General features: G+C 34.3%; 1 protein-coding gene across 3 annotated transcripts in view; it reads left to right on the forward strand.

Moving 5' to 3' along the window:
• Window positions 1-13,286, forward strand: part of prpf40a (PRP40 pre-mRNA processing factor 40 homolog A) — a 28,538-nt gene that overhangs the window by 2,966 nt on the left and 12,286 nt on the right. For all 3 annotated transcript variants that reach the window (XM_088605567.1, XM_088605569.1, XM_088605568.1), the window contains 11 exons: window positions 1,312-1,395; window positions 6,498-6,528; window positions 6,622-6,644; window positions 7,379-7,456; window positions 8,326-8,436; window positions 8,726-8,846; window positions 9,081-9,105; window positions 10,650-10,853; window positions 10,972-11,077; window positions 12,357-12,421; window positions 12,514-12,678. In XM_088605567.1, coding sequence (XP_088461693.1) covers window positions 1,312-1,395; window positions 6,498-6,528; window positions 6,622-6,644; window positions 7,379-7,456; window positions 8,326-8,436; window positions 8,726-8,846; window positions 9,081-9,105; window positions 10,650-10,853; window positions 10,972-11,077; window positions 12,357-12,421; window positions 12,514-12,678 — 1,013 coding nt within the window. The remainder of the gene's footprint in view (window positions 1-1,311; window positions 1,396-6,497; window positions 6,529-6,621; window positions 6,645-7,378; window positions 7,457-8,325; window positions 8,437-8,725; window positions 8,847-9,080; window positions 9,106-10,649; window positions 10,854-10,971; window positions 11,078-12,356; window positions 12,422-12,513; window positions 12,679-13,286) is intronic.

The raw sequence follows: 13,286 nt of genomic DNA on the forward strand, positions 1-13,286 counted from the left end.
CAAAGTAATGCAAAGAGATTTTGACACAATTGCAATCAAACCCGTACATGTTTAAATAAATTGGACTTTGGCACAAGATTTCTCACATGCACATTTAATTATTGTTATTGAATACAAATCTGAGTTATTACATTAGACTTATTATATACAATTATTGCTTTTTTTCTTTAGTGAATTACAGAGTATGTATTCCAGGCACTACATACAGTAAGAGCTTGACAATCAAAAAGGGTTTGGTGCTGAGAACTGACTTTAACAGCCAAATTTGCATATAAACAAGTCTAACCCATCCCATTGTATAATGTGCTACAGTATGTATGGTTGAAAGTAACCCTCCTTTATATAATACTAATACATTAACTTTGGCAGGGTGGGTGGGCTGGCTGACGATGATTACAGATATGGGATGTGTATGTGCTGCTCCAAAAGGGAGGCAAATTATGGTTGCTACTAATAGGTCGTCAGTTCCATATATTTGAAATAATTAATTCCCTACACTTATTTAGTGCTTTTTCTGGACATTTGACTCAAAGAGCTTCACAGGTAATGGGAACTCCTCTCCACCACCAGCAATCTGCAGCCCCACCTGGATGATGCAACTGCTGCTAAATTGTGCCAGTCCGCTCACCACACATCAGCTATCATTGGGGAGGAGGACAGCTAGATCCATAGATGGGGATTATTAGGAAGCCATGATTGTTAAAGGCCAGGGGGAAATTTGGCCGGGAATTTTTAATGACCACGGAGAGTCAGACCCTTGGATTTGCATCTCATCTGAAGGACAGCGCCTTTTTTAATACGGTGACCCTCTTTACTGGGGCATTATGACCCACACAAACTGTAGGTTGAGCACCCCCTACTGGTTCCACAAACACCTCTTCTTACAGCAGCCTTAGCTTTCCTGGGAGGTCTCCTATGCTGGTACTGGCCAGGCTCACACCTGCTTAGCTTCAGTGGGTTGTCAGTTATAAGTTGCAGGGTGATATAGCTGCAAGCTAATATATATTATATACAGTATATAGAAACATTTATTTTCTTTCTCAGAACAACAGCACATGATAATTTTAATGTTTCTTACATGCAAACAGCACTGCAGTACATTAAGCCATTTTTACACTAAGCAAATCCACAAGATTTATTGTGCTGATATAGCAATTGGTGCCTCACAGCACAGATTGAGGTCTATTGCTTTAAAAGGGTACGACAGTCACGTTAAAGCCTCTACCAGAGTTTATTTTTATATTTGTTGTGCATGAAGTGCGACTGCAAATTAGCAGGTCAGATGAATATTTCATGATGTTCTTTTATTAGATGCCAGGCATGATGCCACCAATGATGCCAGGAATGATGATGCCACCTCGTATGCCAGCTGCTCCATTGCAACCTACAGGACCGGTAACTCATTTTGCTCTTAGATGTTTAAAAATAACTTTTTTTCAGGCTGCTTAAGAGCAAAATGAATAAAATGAACTGATATGGATAACAAGCTTAGAAAAGGAAACTGTAAAGCTTTGTAAGGAAAAATGTTCTAGTAGTTTATGATGTTTGTGTAGTTTATGAAAAAATGTATTTATACAAGAAAGTACAATATGGTGTAATATATACACAGCCATAAAAATACCTAAAATGAAAATTGGAATCAGTAGCATCTGTTTTTTAAAACCTCTCAATCTATACATAGTATAATAGTAATAAAAAGTAAGATAAATGGCAACTATATGTTGGGATTGCTAATTCAGTGTCAGATTTTGTAACTCACATTTTTTCTCACGTTTTTCATATGATCATTTCTGGTTCACCCTTTTTGTTGTTGGCTGTTGATGGGTTTGTGCTAACTGTAATATAAACTTTACATTTGGAGAAACCCCATTTCCTTTTAAACTATGCCTTTAGTGTATGATCTGTACTCTGTAAATGATTTCTTGTCAGGCGTTCATTGGACTATTATGAATTTCATAATGAGATCTGCTAGGTCTCCAGTTCTCTTACCACAAACTTCAAAGTAGTTTTTCCTTGCCTTTTATCCAGTATCTTATCCTTAATGGAATTGGAAATGTGCATCCTCTTTATTTCTGTTGGGTCAATACTGCATAATTTGAGTTTACTAATTGAATTAGTTTGCAATTTAACTATTTAAGGTATATTTTCTTTCACTAGTTCAACATTCTATTAATAGTTAATATAGAGACAGGATGTTTTTTTTATCCTTTGAAAGGACATCTGTTGGTATTGCAGGGAAGAAATGTACAAAGAAAAAAAAACTTAATTTTAAATTACAATTGAGGTTCTTAGGGGATTACATTCTTTTTCTTTGTAAATCCCCCCATAATTGAAAGATTAAATGATTCTAAATTGAAAGAATCAGTGAAACTGGTACATAAGCATCACTTTTCATTTTCAAGTGATAGACTCAAACATAACTGGCTGGTATTCTTGTTCAAAGAATGTATAAAATGTGCAGATTAATTTGTTGCATTTCCTCTTCCATACAACACCATAACAGTGAATATGTTCCTAGTTTGATGTGTTCTGTCTCCAGAAGACATTGATACTTTGTGGAGTATTAATTTTCTCCAGGAGGGTCTTCTTTTGACCTGCAGAACAGGAAATGAAGTTAGAAATTTCGTAAACCTCCATTGCATAGATGAACTGTAATCAGAGGAGATTAACAATCTTTTCTTCCTGATCACATCCAGAGTTACACAATGGTTTCAATCAGATCGTTACAAATAATTCTACCTCTTAATTTGACGTTTGTGGGTGTGAGTTTGTTTTAAAAAACAGTAAATTACAGTAAACATAATTTAGTTTTTTGGGAGGGGTTAAAAATCTTGTCTGTGAATGTTTCATACAGGTGATATAACTACAAGCAATTGGTTTTAAAAGCAGTTTGAAAACCTAATATATATTTTAATGGATAAAAGATGAGGATAAATGCTTGCATTAAAACATTTGTGAACCTCCTAAGTTTGTTCACTCTTGTATATTTTAAAATGTAATTAGATCTTCATTCAATTATTATTAAAAGATGAAGATAAATTGATTAAATACAAGGTACATTTCTGACTTTGATTTAATAATAATTCAACTGTAACTATCTATTTGAATACGTTTGTGAACCCTTCGATTCAGTAAATAGTACTGACCTAAAGCAATTCTGAAAGGAAGAATTGGTCAAAATAAAAAAGCTGATTCAGGTCACTGATGATAAGAAAAAGGACCCAGCATGATTATATTAGTGATGTAATTAGCGGTGTGCCACAGGTGTTTGTACTAGGACCACTGCTTTTCCTATTTTGAGATATATTCAAGTATAATTAGTACAGTAGACAGGTTTTCAGATGATACTAAACTAGGTGAGGGTAGCAAACACTGTAGAAGTAGAAAATAAAATTCAGAAAGATGTACATAAAATTCATGACTGTCAGGTGTTTAATGTAGATAAGTGCAAGGACTTGCATGCAGGTAGAAAAACAAACTATAAATAAAAATGAGAAATGTTGAGCTCGAATGTTGGCTGCTGACTAAAAAGACTTGGATATTTATGCTGACACATTTACATCTTATAGACAATATGGAGTAGGTGGGAAGAGTAAGAATGAAGGATATACAGTTTAAAGTGTAGAATTCAAAACAATGGAGGGAATTGTAAAATTGTCTGATGCCGTATTTAATATGTTGTGTACAATGTTATTTGCCATGTTAGTGAAAATATCTTGTTGCTCTAGAATCAGTCCAAAGAATAGATTCTGGTGCTAAAGGGAGTATCTTATGCTGACAGAAAGAGAAGACCAAGGAGACCTGATGCAAGTATTAAGAATCCTCTAAGGAATTTGACAAAGTCAATCCAACAAACATTTTCAGAAACAACAGTGAAACATGAACCACAAGGGTACAAGTGGAAACTATGCGGAAGTACGTTTAAAATCAAGCACCGATACCCAAAAGGGTTGTGAGAGTATGGAACAAGCTACATCTTTCGAGAAATAAGTGGATGAACTCTTTGGATTAGCTACTTACTACAAAATGGGCTGTGTGGGCCAAGTCGCCTCCTCTCATTTGTAGCTGTTCAGATGTTCTTGCCAAGACTGCAGGTCATAAAGCACCAGAAGGCCATCCTTTTTCAAGATAAGAGAAGCCATGCACTTATTACTTTATTATGGGGTTAAATTGCAAATCCAATATTTTAAGAGGTACCCCGGAATAAATTAAGTCTTGATTGATGTTCAGGTGGAGACCGAGATGCAGGAGAGTCCAGACTAAACCAAACCTTCAATGAACACAAAAGAAAGGAGAAGCAATAAAATTAAAAAACAATGTGAAGTAGTGTCTCTCCATGCTGTACCACAGACTGTTTAATGCCTAGCTAAAAATAAAATGATTTCCGTGATTTAGGGGATTAAATGACTGTCATACATCTGCTACTCACAGATCAGATTTCTTAATACAGCAGATTCCACTTATTGGTTATTTGTCATTTTTAATTTCAGGCATTAAAAATCTAGTTTGAAAATCATAAGGCCATATGCTTAAAACATTATACCTCCGCATTAAGTATTCCCTTTTCCTTAAATACTAGTTTTAAAATATGCCTTTATGCTTAGTTCATCTCCTCAGATGTAGAATTTCTTTGCATAGAATTTTATAACATAATAAAGCAAAATGTTCCAGTTACTCTCTGTAGAAGAGGAATGCAGATCTATGAACATCTTATGGATTCTAGTGAGAGTCCAGTATAACAATCTAATAAGTATCTTTATTTCTCAATCTCAGCAAATTTAAATAGCTAGAACACGTAGCATGTGCATGTTTTGGGACAAAGTAGAAAAATTAATCATTTGTATCTTAAACTATATCCAATGTCGAAGAAGTTAAGTTCTGGGAATAAACAATAAATACAGAGCACCAGCTGCTAAGCAAAAGTGGTGTTGGCAAGAGAGATGAAGTTCTTAGCTTTGCTGTAGTACCACCAGCAACAGCAGCTCCATCTCAAACAATAAGAGCAAGAACACCCTATATTCAAATAGATCTTTTCGTTTTCAGAAAAAAACATGTCCTTGAAAGAAGAAAAAATACATTTCTAAGCTATAACAGAAAATGAAAGGGGTTAGGTACCACAGTGGGAGTTTTTGTTATACTGATTGCGCCATGAGAGTGACCATTGTAGCCAGTTGAGCAGAATCAAACTCTTTTAGTTTCTACATATCTAGGGAAGAAAGGAAAGGGAAAAAAAATAGGAAAGGTGTCTATTTTTTTAACAATTTCTTTACAAGTAAAAAATGCGCTTGGGAGAACACGAAAATAGATATGTTTTACAGGCCGCTAGAGCTCAAACTATACTGTTATCTCTTCTTTTTCAACTACTCCTCTGATAGCTGAACTGAATAACCTTTGTACTTAGCTTTCCTTCATTGCAAAACACCCAAGAATTCTTTTCATTCCTTTTACTGCTTACTGTTAGAAACTAACTTCTTAACCCACATTGTCAAGCTTGGCCACCAGTTGTACTAAATAGGTGTGGATCCATTGAATAAGACATGGATGTAAAGTTAGAGATCAGGTCCAGACACCAGCATTCATAGCCAGCAGGGTTATGAAAGGTATCCGTTCCTAGCCCTGTATTCAAGGAACAGTTCAGTTTGGTTTTCTCCTTATACTATGTGGTTTTACAGCATTTAAAACGGGCAACAGCAATACCCCTTTAGGTGAAGAGGAGTACGAAGTTACTGTACTCTTCCACTATTCCTCCATTGAATAGTTTTTCAATGCTGCTTTTCTTTAAACGTGCATTCTATTTTCCCATTTCTTTTTCTGCTATGAAATCTTCACTTAACAGGCTGTATGTCGTATACAGGTCTGAATCCTCTCTGTGACAAGGTTGAGGTCTTTGTGAAATTGAAAATTTAGTTTTCTTTTTAACAATTCAAAGACTTTAATAAAAGAGCATCCCATTGAGTGCAACATGCTCATTTCTGTTGCTGAAGTGTGAGCACAAGAAAAATCATTGAGAGGACTGTGAACCTGTAAGTTATACTGGGTCATTTTGTCTCGAGTTCACTTGAGTGGGGAAAAAAGTTCTTAACCCTTATGGAGTCTCTCATATGTATTTGGTAAGTGAGCTCAGCCTTCACCTGCCCTCGTCAAGCTCCCCTGTAATTTGAACCCTAAATGGCAGTATGACTAACTCTGAGGCCCTTCTTGGTTATACAGTACATATATCCTCAAAGCTGACCATGTTTCTGATACACGATGCAGTTATATTTCATATACGAGCAGATTCGTTTAACTTGCTACAAAAATTATATAGGTGGCATGTAGCTGTTGAAAGAAACTCTTCACAACCTGCAGTGGATGTTAAATGGTTATTTAATGTGCAATCTTGCAATGTAGGATTACCTGTAAATCGTAAGAAACAAGACATGCAGTTTCTAAGAGGCTGGGTTGCGTTTTGATGGATATCTTTTTTGTTACGTAACTAACTCTTCTTTTGTTTACAGCCTGGTGTAAATTCTTCTGATACTGCTGTAGGTAAGGATGTTTTTAAATACATTTTCTTACTTAATTTAAGCTCAGATTTGTGACCGATTTAAAACCATCCTTTTTGATGTTCTTCTCTTCTAGCGTCAACAGCATCTGGAACTTTGGTAAGTGAGTTATTTTAGAAGTATTTAAAATTATAATCAATGGAAGCTGATGTATTAAAGTAATCAGTATCTTATCTTTCTCAAAAGGATAATCAGATTGCTTTCTAATTTAAGCAATGGCTGCCTTGATACATTGATTTGACCGATATAAATGTGTATCTTCATCAAGACTTTAAATGCAAGCCATATTAACTGTGTTCATATAGTCTATTACATTATATGACAGTAGTTCCTGTTCTTTGTCATGTCATTTGTGAAAATTGATTTAAGAGCTGCAGTTCGTGCAGTGCAACCACAGTTTTATATTGCATTGAAACTGCAACATAATAGATACTGATATTTTGGTGATATTTTTTAAACTATACTTAAAGGTGAACAAAACTTTAGTGCTGCTTGTAATGTGCTCTAAAAGCTTGTGAATGTTAAATTTTGCTAGTCTAGCTGTATTATACTAAAGTATTCCATTACAGATGTAAAAGGTCCTAACAGTGCTTAGCGTTTTGCAAATAGATGACACTGACATGCAGTGAGTGCTGACAGTAATAGATTCCTAAATTGAACACTTAGGAACTGGCTTAGCTATTAAACTTTATGTAAAAGTGGTAAGGTTAATTTGTCACATAGTGAAACCACAAAAATGGTAAGTGTGTAAAGCTCAAAGTATTCTCAGGCTGAATGGTTATTTTTCTAATCTCTAACAGAAATTAATTTCTTACATTGTTGTTTTTAAAAAGGCAACAAATCCTGCTGTTTCTGGTGTCCAGCAAGCTACAGCAGCAAGCAGTTCCCCACAGGATGATCAACCAAAGAAGGTTAGGAGAACTTGAGCCTGGTTAGGTTTGTTTGCGTGTGTAGGAGATTTTGAGGATGAGTATTTTAATTAGAATAAAAGATTAAGTTCAGAACCACATTACTATAATTCTATTAGTAGTGCAAGCAAGTGCTTGATTTCAGTAATTTCTCATTTTCTTTAGTAAATTCTGCTTGGCCCTAGCACTGCCATGCACAATTATTTTTCATGTCCTTCTGATCTATTCTGTTAAAATACTGCAGTAAGAATAGTTCTGTTTAAAAAGAAATAAAAAACCCGGAAACAATAGGTGGTAGTCTTTTGTTTTATCTATATATGAAAACATGGAAAGTTCACAGCTTTGTTTAAATTCAGCATTTTGATCCTTCTAATTTCTTCTAATTTTTGCCGCTCTGAAATGTTTGGTAGGTACAAGTACTTTTATTCCAGTGTTATAAAACAGTTTTTTTTATTTGCCACATGGATCAGCATAACCGATACATATTTCTTTAATTTCAAAGTCACACACTATAATTTGATAAGAGCATCACAAGTGTAATATTTTAGTAGTGCTTAGATTTCTTTAGGTAATTAGAATGGATAGAAATCCTTCATTGCATTCTTTAAAGGGTCCTAATGGAACTGAAAAGTAATAAGGAGGTTGTCAGTTGGTGCACATTTATTTTCTCTGACGAAGACTAGAAAAGAACGTTATTTTAAGACCTCGAAACAACACTTACACAATTTACATTACAGTAACAAGAAAATGCTTATATTAATGTGATATTTCAATGTTCAGTTGTTTAATGACTATATATTTACTTATTTTGAGTCAATTAAAATACTTTCTACTATGCTTGCTTATAATTCTAATGTGTGTCTATATCCCAGAAATCTGTGTGGACTGAGCACAAATCTCCTGATGGAAGGACTTATTTCTACAACACTGAAACAAAACAGTCCACATGGGAAAAGCCAGATGAACTTAAATCCCCAGCAGAGGTAATTTATCTGTGGGTTAATATTTGCATTAAGATGGTAGAAATTTACAGTGTATGTTTTGCTAATAAAAACTATTCTAAAAATGCTTCAGATTGACATTGATTGGATTTTAGAAATGAAAAATTACATTCTCATCTGTAGTTTTTTTTTAGTTAAGTCTCCATTTACAGCAAAGTTTTGAACAGCATAGTGATTCAGTATTTCAGTTCAGTATTTTGCAAATGAATTTTTTGCTTTAGAATTTGTGCAAGCAGAATTAGATGTAAGTATATTATTTTTTATTTTTCAGCAATTGCTTTCTAAATGTCCTTGGAAGGAATATAAGTCGGACACAGGGAAGCCGTATTATTATAATTCTCAAACAAAAGAATCTCGCTGGACCAAACCTAAAGAGCTGGAGGATCTGGAAGGTAAATAAACTATGAACCTTTAGTTCTGCTTTGAAAACATCGGTTGAGCATAACATCAGATTAGATATACAATAAATTAATGTGTAGATTTTATGTGAAAAGTTATTTATTTAATTTGACCATTCCAAAGCCTTTCTCACATGAATTATCAGATCAGACTACATGTCACATGAATTGAATAACATTTGTCCCCTAGTGCAGTATTCTGTAATTTATTCACTTTCTTTTTTGCAGAGATGATCAAAGCTGAAGAAAATGGGTATGTTATACTTAACATTCAAAACGTTCCTTTTATTGCTATGTATTCTTTCTTGTGATGGAGATGGTAAAATTGATATGGTCTCCGGTTCATACAGGCATTGACATAATGCTTATTTTGGTTCTGAGGTTTATTAGAAGAAAAACATGTGCAGGATGCATGTTCACTAAAGATCGGATTAGTTTAATCTTTCATGTGGTTAAGTCGTATATACGTCAGCATACATTGTCCACAAATGGCTCATCTGGCAAAACCCTGTGGACAGTTACCAGGTTGTGTCCTGAAACCTGGAGCGTGGTTGAATCCAGACTTTAATGTTCACCAACTCTCAGTGGTACAGGATGTATAGCAGAATACTGTCTAGAGTCACCTAGATGATAGTGTTCTTATGAAACTTGCTGGCCACCCATCATGACTTAAAGTATTGTATTTGATTGTATTGATACAGTTGTGTATCCTTTTTGTTTGGAGTAAACAATAATATAGGTTAAGGTCTAAAGTTTAGTATAGCTCTTAGCTCTATAGGATTTAAAGCTTTTAATACAACAGCATTTGCTTTGTACTGTAATTTTGATTTCTAAAACTGGCTGTATCCTATATTGTAAGATTTCAGATTCATATTAGATGTAGAAAGTCTGCATGCAATATAACTAAGTGATACTTAGCAGCTTCAATATTTTAAAGGAGACTTATCAATGTTGAAATTAGTGAATATGCCACTTTAAATACTGTTATACATAGCAACAGTTATTTAGAGAGGTATTCTAATACAATAAACAGTGATTAATATAATGGTATTTAAAGATGTGAATGAAGCACTACTTGTTTGTATGTATTGTATGCACCAGGGGACAAGGTGAGTGACCAATATTGTGTCATATAGAAGGAGAGGGAGAGAGCAACTTTTTTACAAGTCACGTCATTTGCTAGATGGTAAACTCCAAGCACATTATTCCAAAGCAGCTGGGCCTCAAAAGACTGTTAATATTTCTGATTTTATTTGATTTGTTGTGCTTTTAATACTGGAAATAAATTGTATTTCTAATATATTTCCTGAACAACATTTTAAATATGAAATGAATAATGCTCATATTCTTAATATTCTCGGGACGTGCGATCTTGAGCCTAGATTTGAAAAAAAACAATTGTTCATTTGCTTAACATTGGGTGGATTTAACAATCTGCATTGATAAATTAATAAACCGGTTGTGAATGGTCGATTTAAACAAAACTACAAAGTTGTAAGCTATGATATTGGTTTGTACGTGAAACGTGGTTTCTATTTGATGTGCTCCTTCAAAAAATATATTCTCCTTTTTTCATCTGCACTCATTTATTTTTTTGCCGATTGTTGTTTAGCTGTGCCAAAAGCTTGGAATAGTCAATTACGTGTTTCATGTCTTGACTCTAAAACCTGCAACCGTACACAGGAGAATGAAAAAATGGGCATCCATCTCTGCCCACTTACCTATGAATAAACGTCTCAGGAAGTTTGTAAATCTCAACTAAAGGTACCATATTTAGTTGTTTTGTACATTTTTCAGGACGGCGGATGTTTCTGCCAGTTCTGTCCCTGCTGCAGCGCCTCAGACAGAAACGGTTTCCACAACAACAGCAGAGACCGAGACCGCAGTCCCTGTTGTAACGGAAGAACAACCAGCACAAGTGCCTGTGCAGACAACTGAAGAAAGTACAGACACCACTGTCAATTCTACAGAGGAACCCCCTAATCAGGATACTCCAGCAAAGTTTGTGGCTCAGATTTTCCTATTTTTATCAAATGTTTTTTTCTGTTCATTATTCACATTTCCAATCATAAGAATTATGATTGTTATTTCAATTAAGTTTTCTTCTGTATCTTAATAGTGATGTTCCTAAAAAGGAAGAGAGACCAGAGCTTGTCAAGAAATCGTACAAATGGAATACAAAGGAAGAAGCCAAACAAGCATTTAAAGAACTCTTAAAAGAAAAGGTAATATGCAACTTGCAGCTGGTTTTGTCTTCTTTCTCTCTTGTATTTGCATATTGAAGTGCTTGTGTCTGAAGGCCAGCTGCAGAACCAATTGATTTGCTCTGCTGATATGGGGATAATGGGTAAACAAGCTATAAAATATTCTGTGTACTTGTATAACTATCTTTATTTTATAAAGTAATTAGGAGAAGGAAATTTAACCCTTTTATATTGTACAGCAGTTAGATTCTTCATATTTGTTACATTCTTTGAGGGGAATTTTCTGTTCTGAAAAAGTACTGTTCAATAAATTGTATTTTGTGACAGCTTATGATTTAAAGGTGGAAGGCAGGTAAGGTTCGTCACAAAATTGTAATTTTAGATTTCTTTTTCATAGAATCTTAACATAGGTGCAGTTCAACAATTGCATTCTCCTGTCCATTTCAGTTCAGTTTTCAGGTTAGGTGGCTTGCTCCTTTTTTTCCACAGAAATAATGAGTTCAAAGAAGGCACCACTATTTTTAGTTTTTCAGTCCTATTTACGAAGCTGCCCCTAGGGATTGTTTCATAATTTCCATAGGGACCTTAATTGCTGTTTTTATAATTAGAAGTATTGGCAAGAAAGCGTGGCCCAGATTGGGGCTATTGAGCGGCATGCTGAAATGAATTTGAATTGCTCAATGATGAAAAATTTATACAGAGGAGGGCTTTTCATCTGGGGTGACAATTATTTTTACTTTTGTGGAGCCTTGCTACTCCTGTGGAAAGGCCACTTATGTAAGTGATAGTTCCTTACTTGCCATTTTCTGGAGGTGGGCTTTTCAGAATACTTCAGTAATAATCCCATCAGCTAAAAAGAGAATTTCAACAATTATAGTAATTTGTATTGCAATACTCTGTGTGTATAGTTAGGGATCTACTGCTGTTACACAGCATGCACATACATGTATTACAGCACTGAAAAAATGTTACACTTAACACCTAGGTGATAATATTCCATTTAACTGCTTTTTGTCAAGTTAAGAGTATTGTGAAATGTTTTAAAAAGTAACACCTTTACAGCTATAAAGTTTGATTTGTTCATAGTAATGGAGCAAAAATAGTCATTGGATACTGGATTGTGGTGCATAAATCCTACAGATGATACAAGATAAAAGTTCATTCAATAAAAAAGAGTGTAATGTTTTTTTTTTTGGTATACATGGAATGTCCAAATATTTTGTGCTAAGACAGTAACCTTTTACATGTATTTTATGTTTTTATGATCTGTACATATTTACATTTTTGAAATTTGTTGTAGGGTGTTTCATCAAATGCATCTTGGGAGCAAGCCATGAAAATGATTATTAACGATCCGAGGTATAGGTAAGTATCGTGTGTTTGCTAGTTTTGGTAGCCATTCAGAAAAGCACATTTTTATTACAAAATGTTAATCATTTGCCGTTTTTGTTTTAAAGTGCTTTGCCGAAACTGAGTGAAAAAAAGCAGGCTTTTAATGCATACAAAGTACAAACTGAAAAGGAAGAAAAGGAGGAGGCTAGGATTAAATACAAGGAGTCCAAAGAAACATTTCAGCGCTTTCTGGAAAATCATGAGAAAATGACATCAACAACTAGATACAAGTAAGTGTTACAGTGTGTTTGAAAACTCAAGCACATTTATACATATTTGTTTACACCTAATGGGCTTCAGTGTTAAGTCACAGCTGGCAAATGATATTATAAAATAAGTTAAAATTGTATAAAATAGTATTGTAATATTATAGAAGAAGCTGGGAATTTGTATGAAGAATTTAGAAGCATCTGTTTCTACTTAATTAGGTTAGTGTCATCTCAGTTTGAACTGTTTTATGGCTTCTTACATTATTTCTCTGACATTTTCAACCTAGCATAGAAATTTTACTAGAATTCAAATCCTTAGCCTTTGCTTAGAATTTATTCATGGTTCATGAAACATTTTCCTGTAATGTTTCTGACAGTGGTTCTGAACAAGATATTAGTTTTTTCCCCATAGCAATAGAAGCTGTCTGTTGGTATTCCTCTCTCCTTTAGTTCTGCTTTCTGGATTGATTTATGAGATTAGTTCAATATTCACACGAAAAGACTGCTTTAAGCCCACTTCACAATATTTATAAATATCTGTAATTACTTCAATTTATTTAGAAATGCATTACATGCAAATATGATTACATTACCGCAATAACAATAAGATTGGATATAATTCTAAAGTC

Source organism: Lepisosteus platostomus, chromosome 14 (genome assembly GCF_059453375.1).
Source record: "Lepisosteus platostomus isolate fLepPlt1 chromosome 14, fLepPlt1.hap1, whole genome shotgun sequence".
In the NCBI taxonomy this organism is placed as follows: Eukaryota; Metazoa; Chordata; class Actinopteri; order Semionotiformes; family Lepisosteidae; genus Lepisosteus; species Lepisosteus platostomus.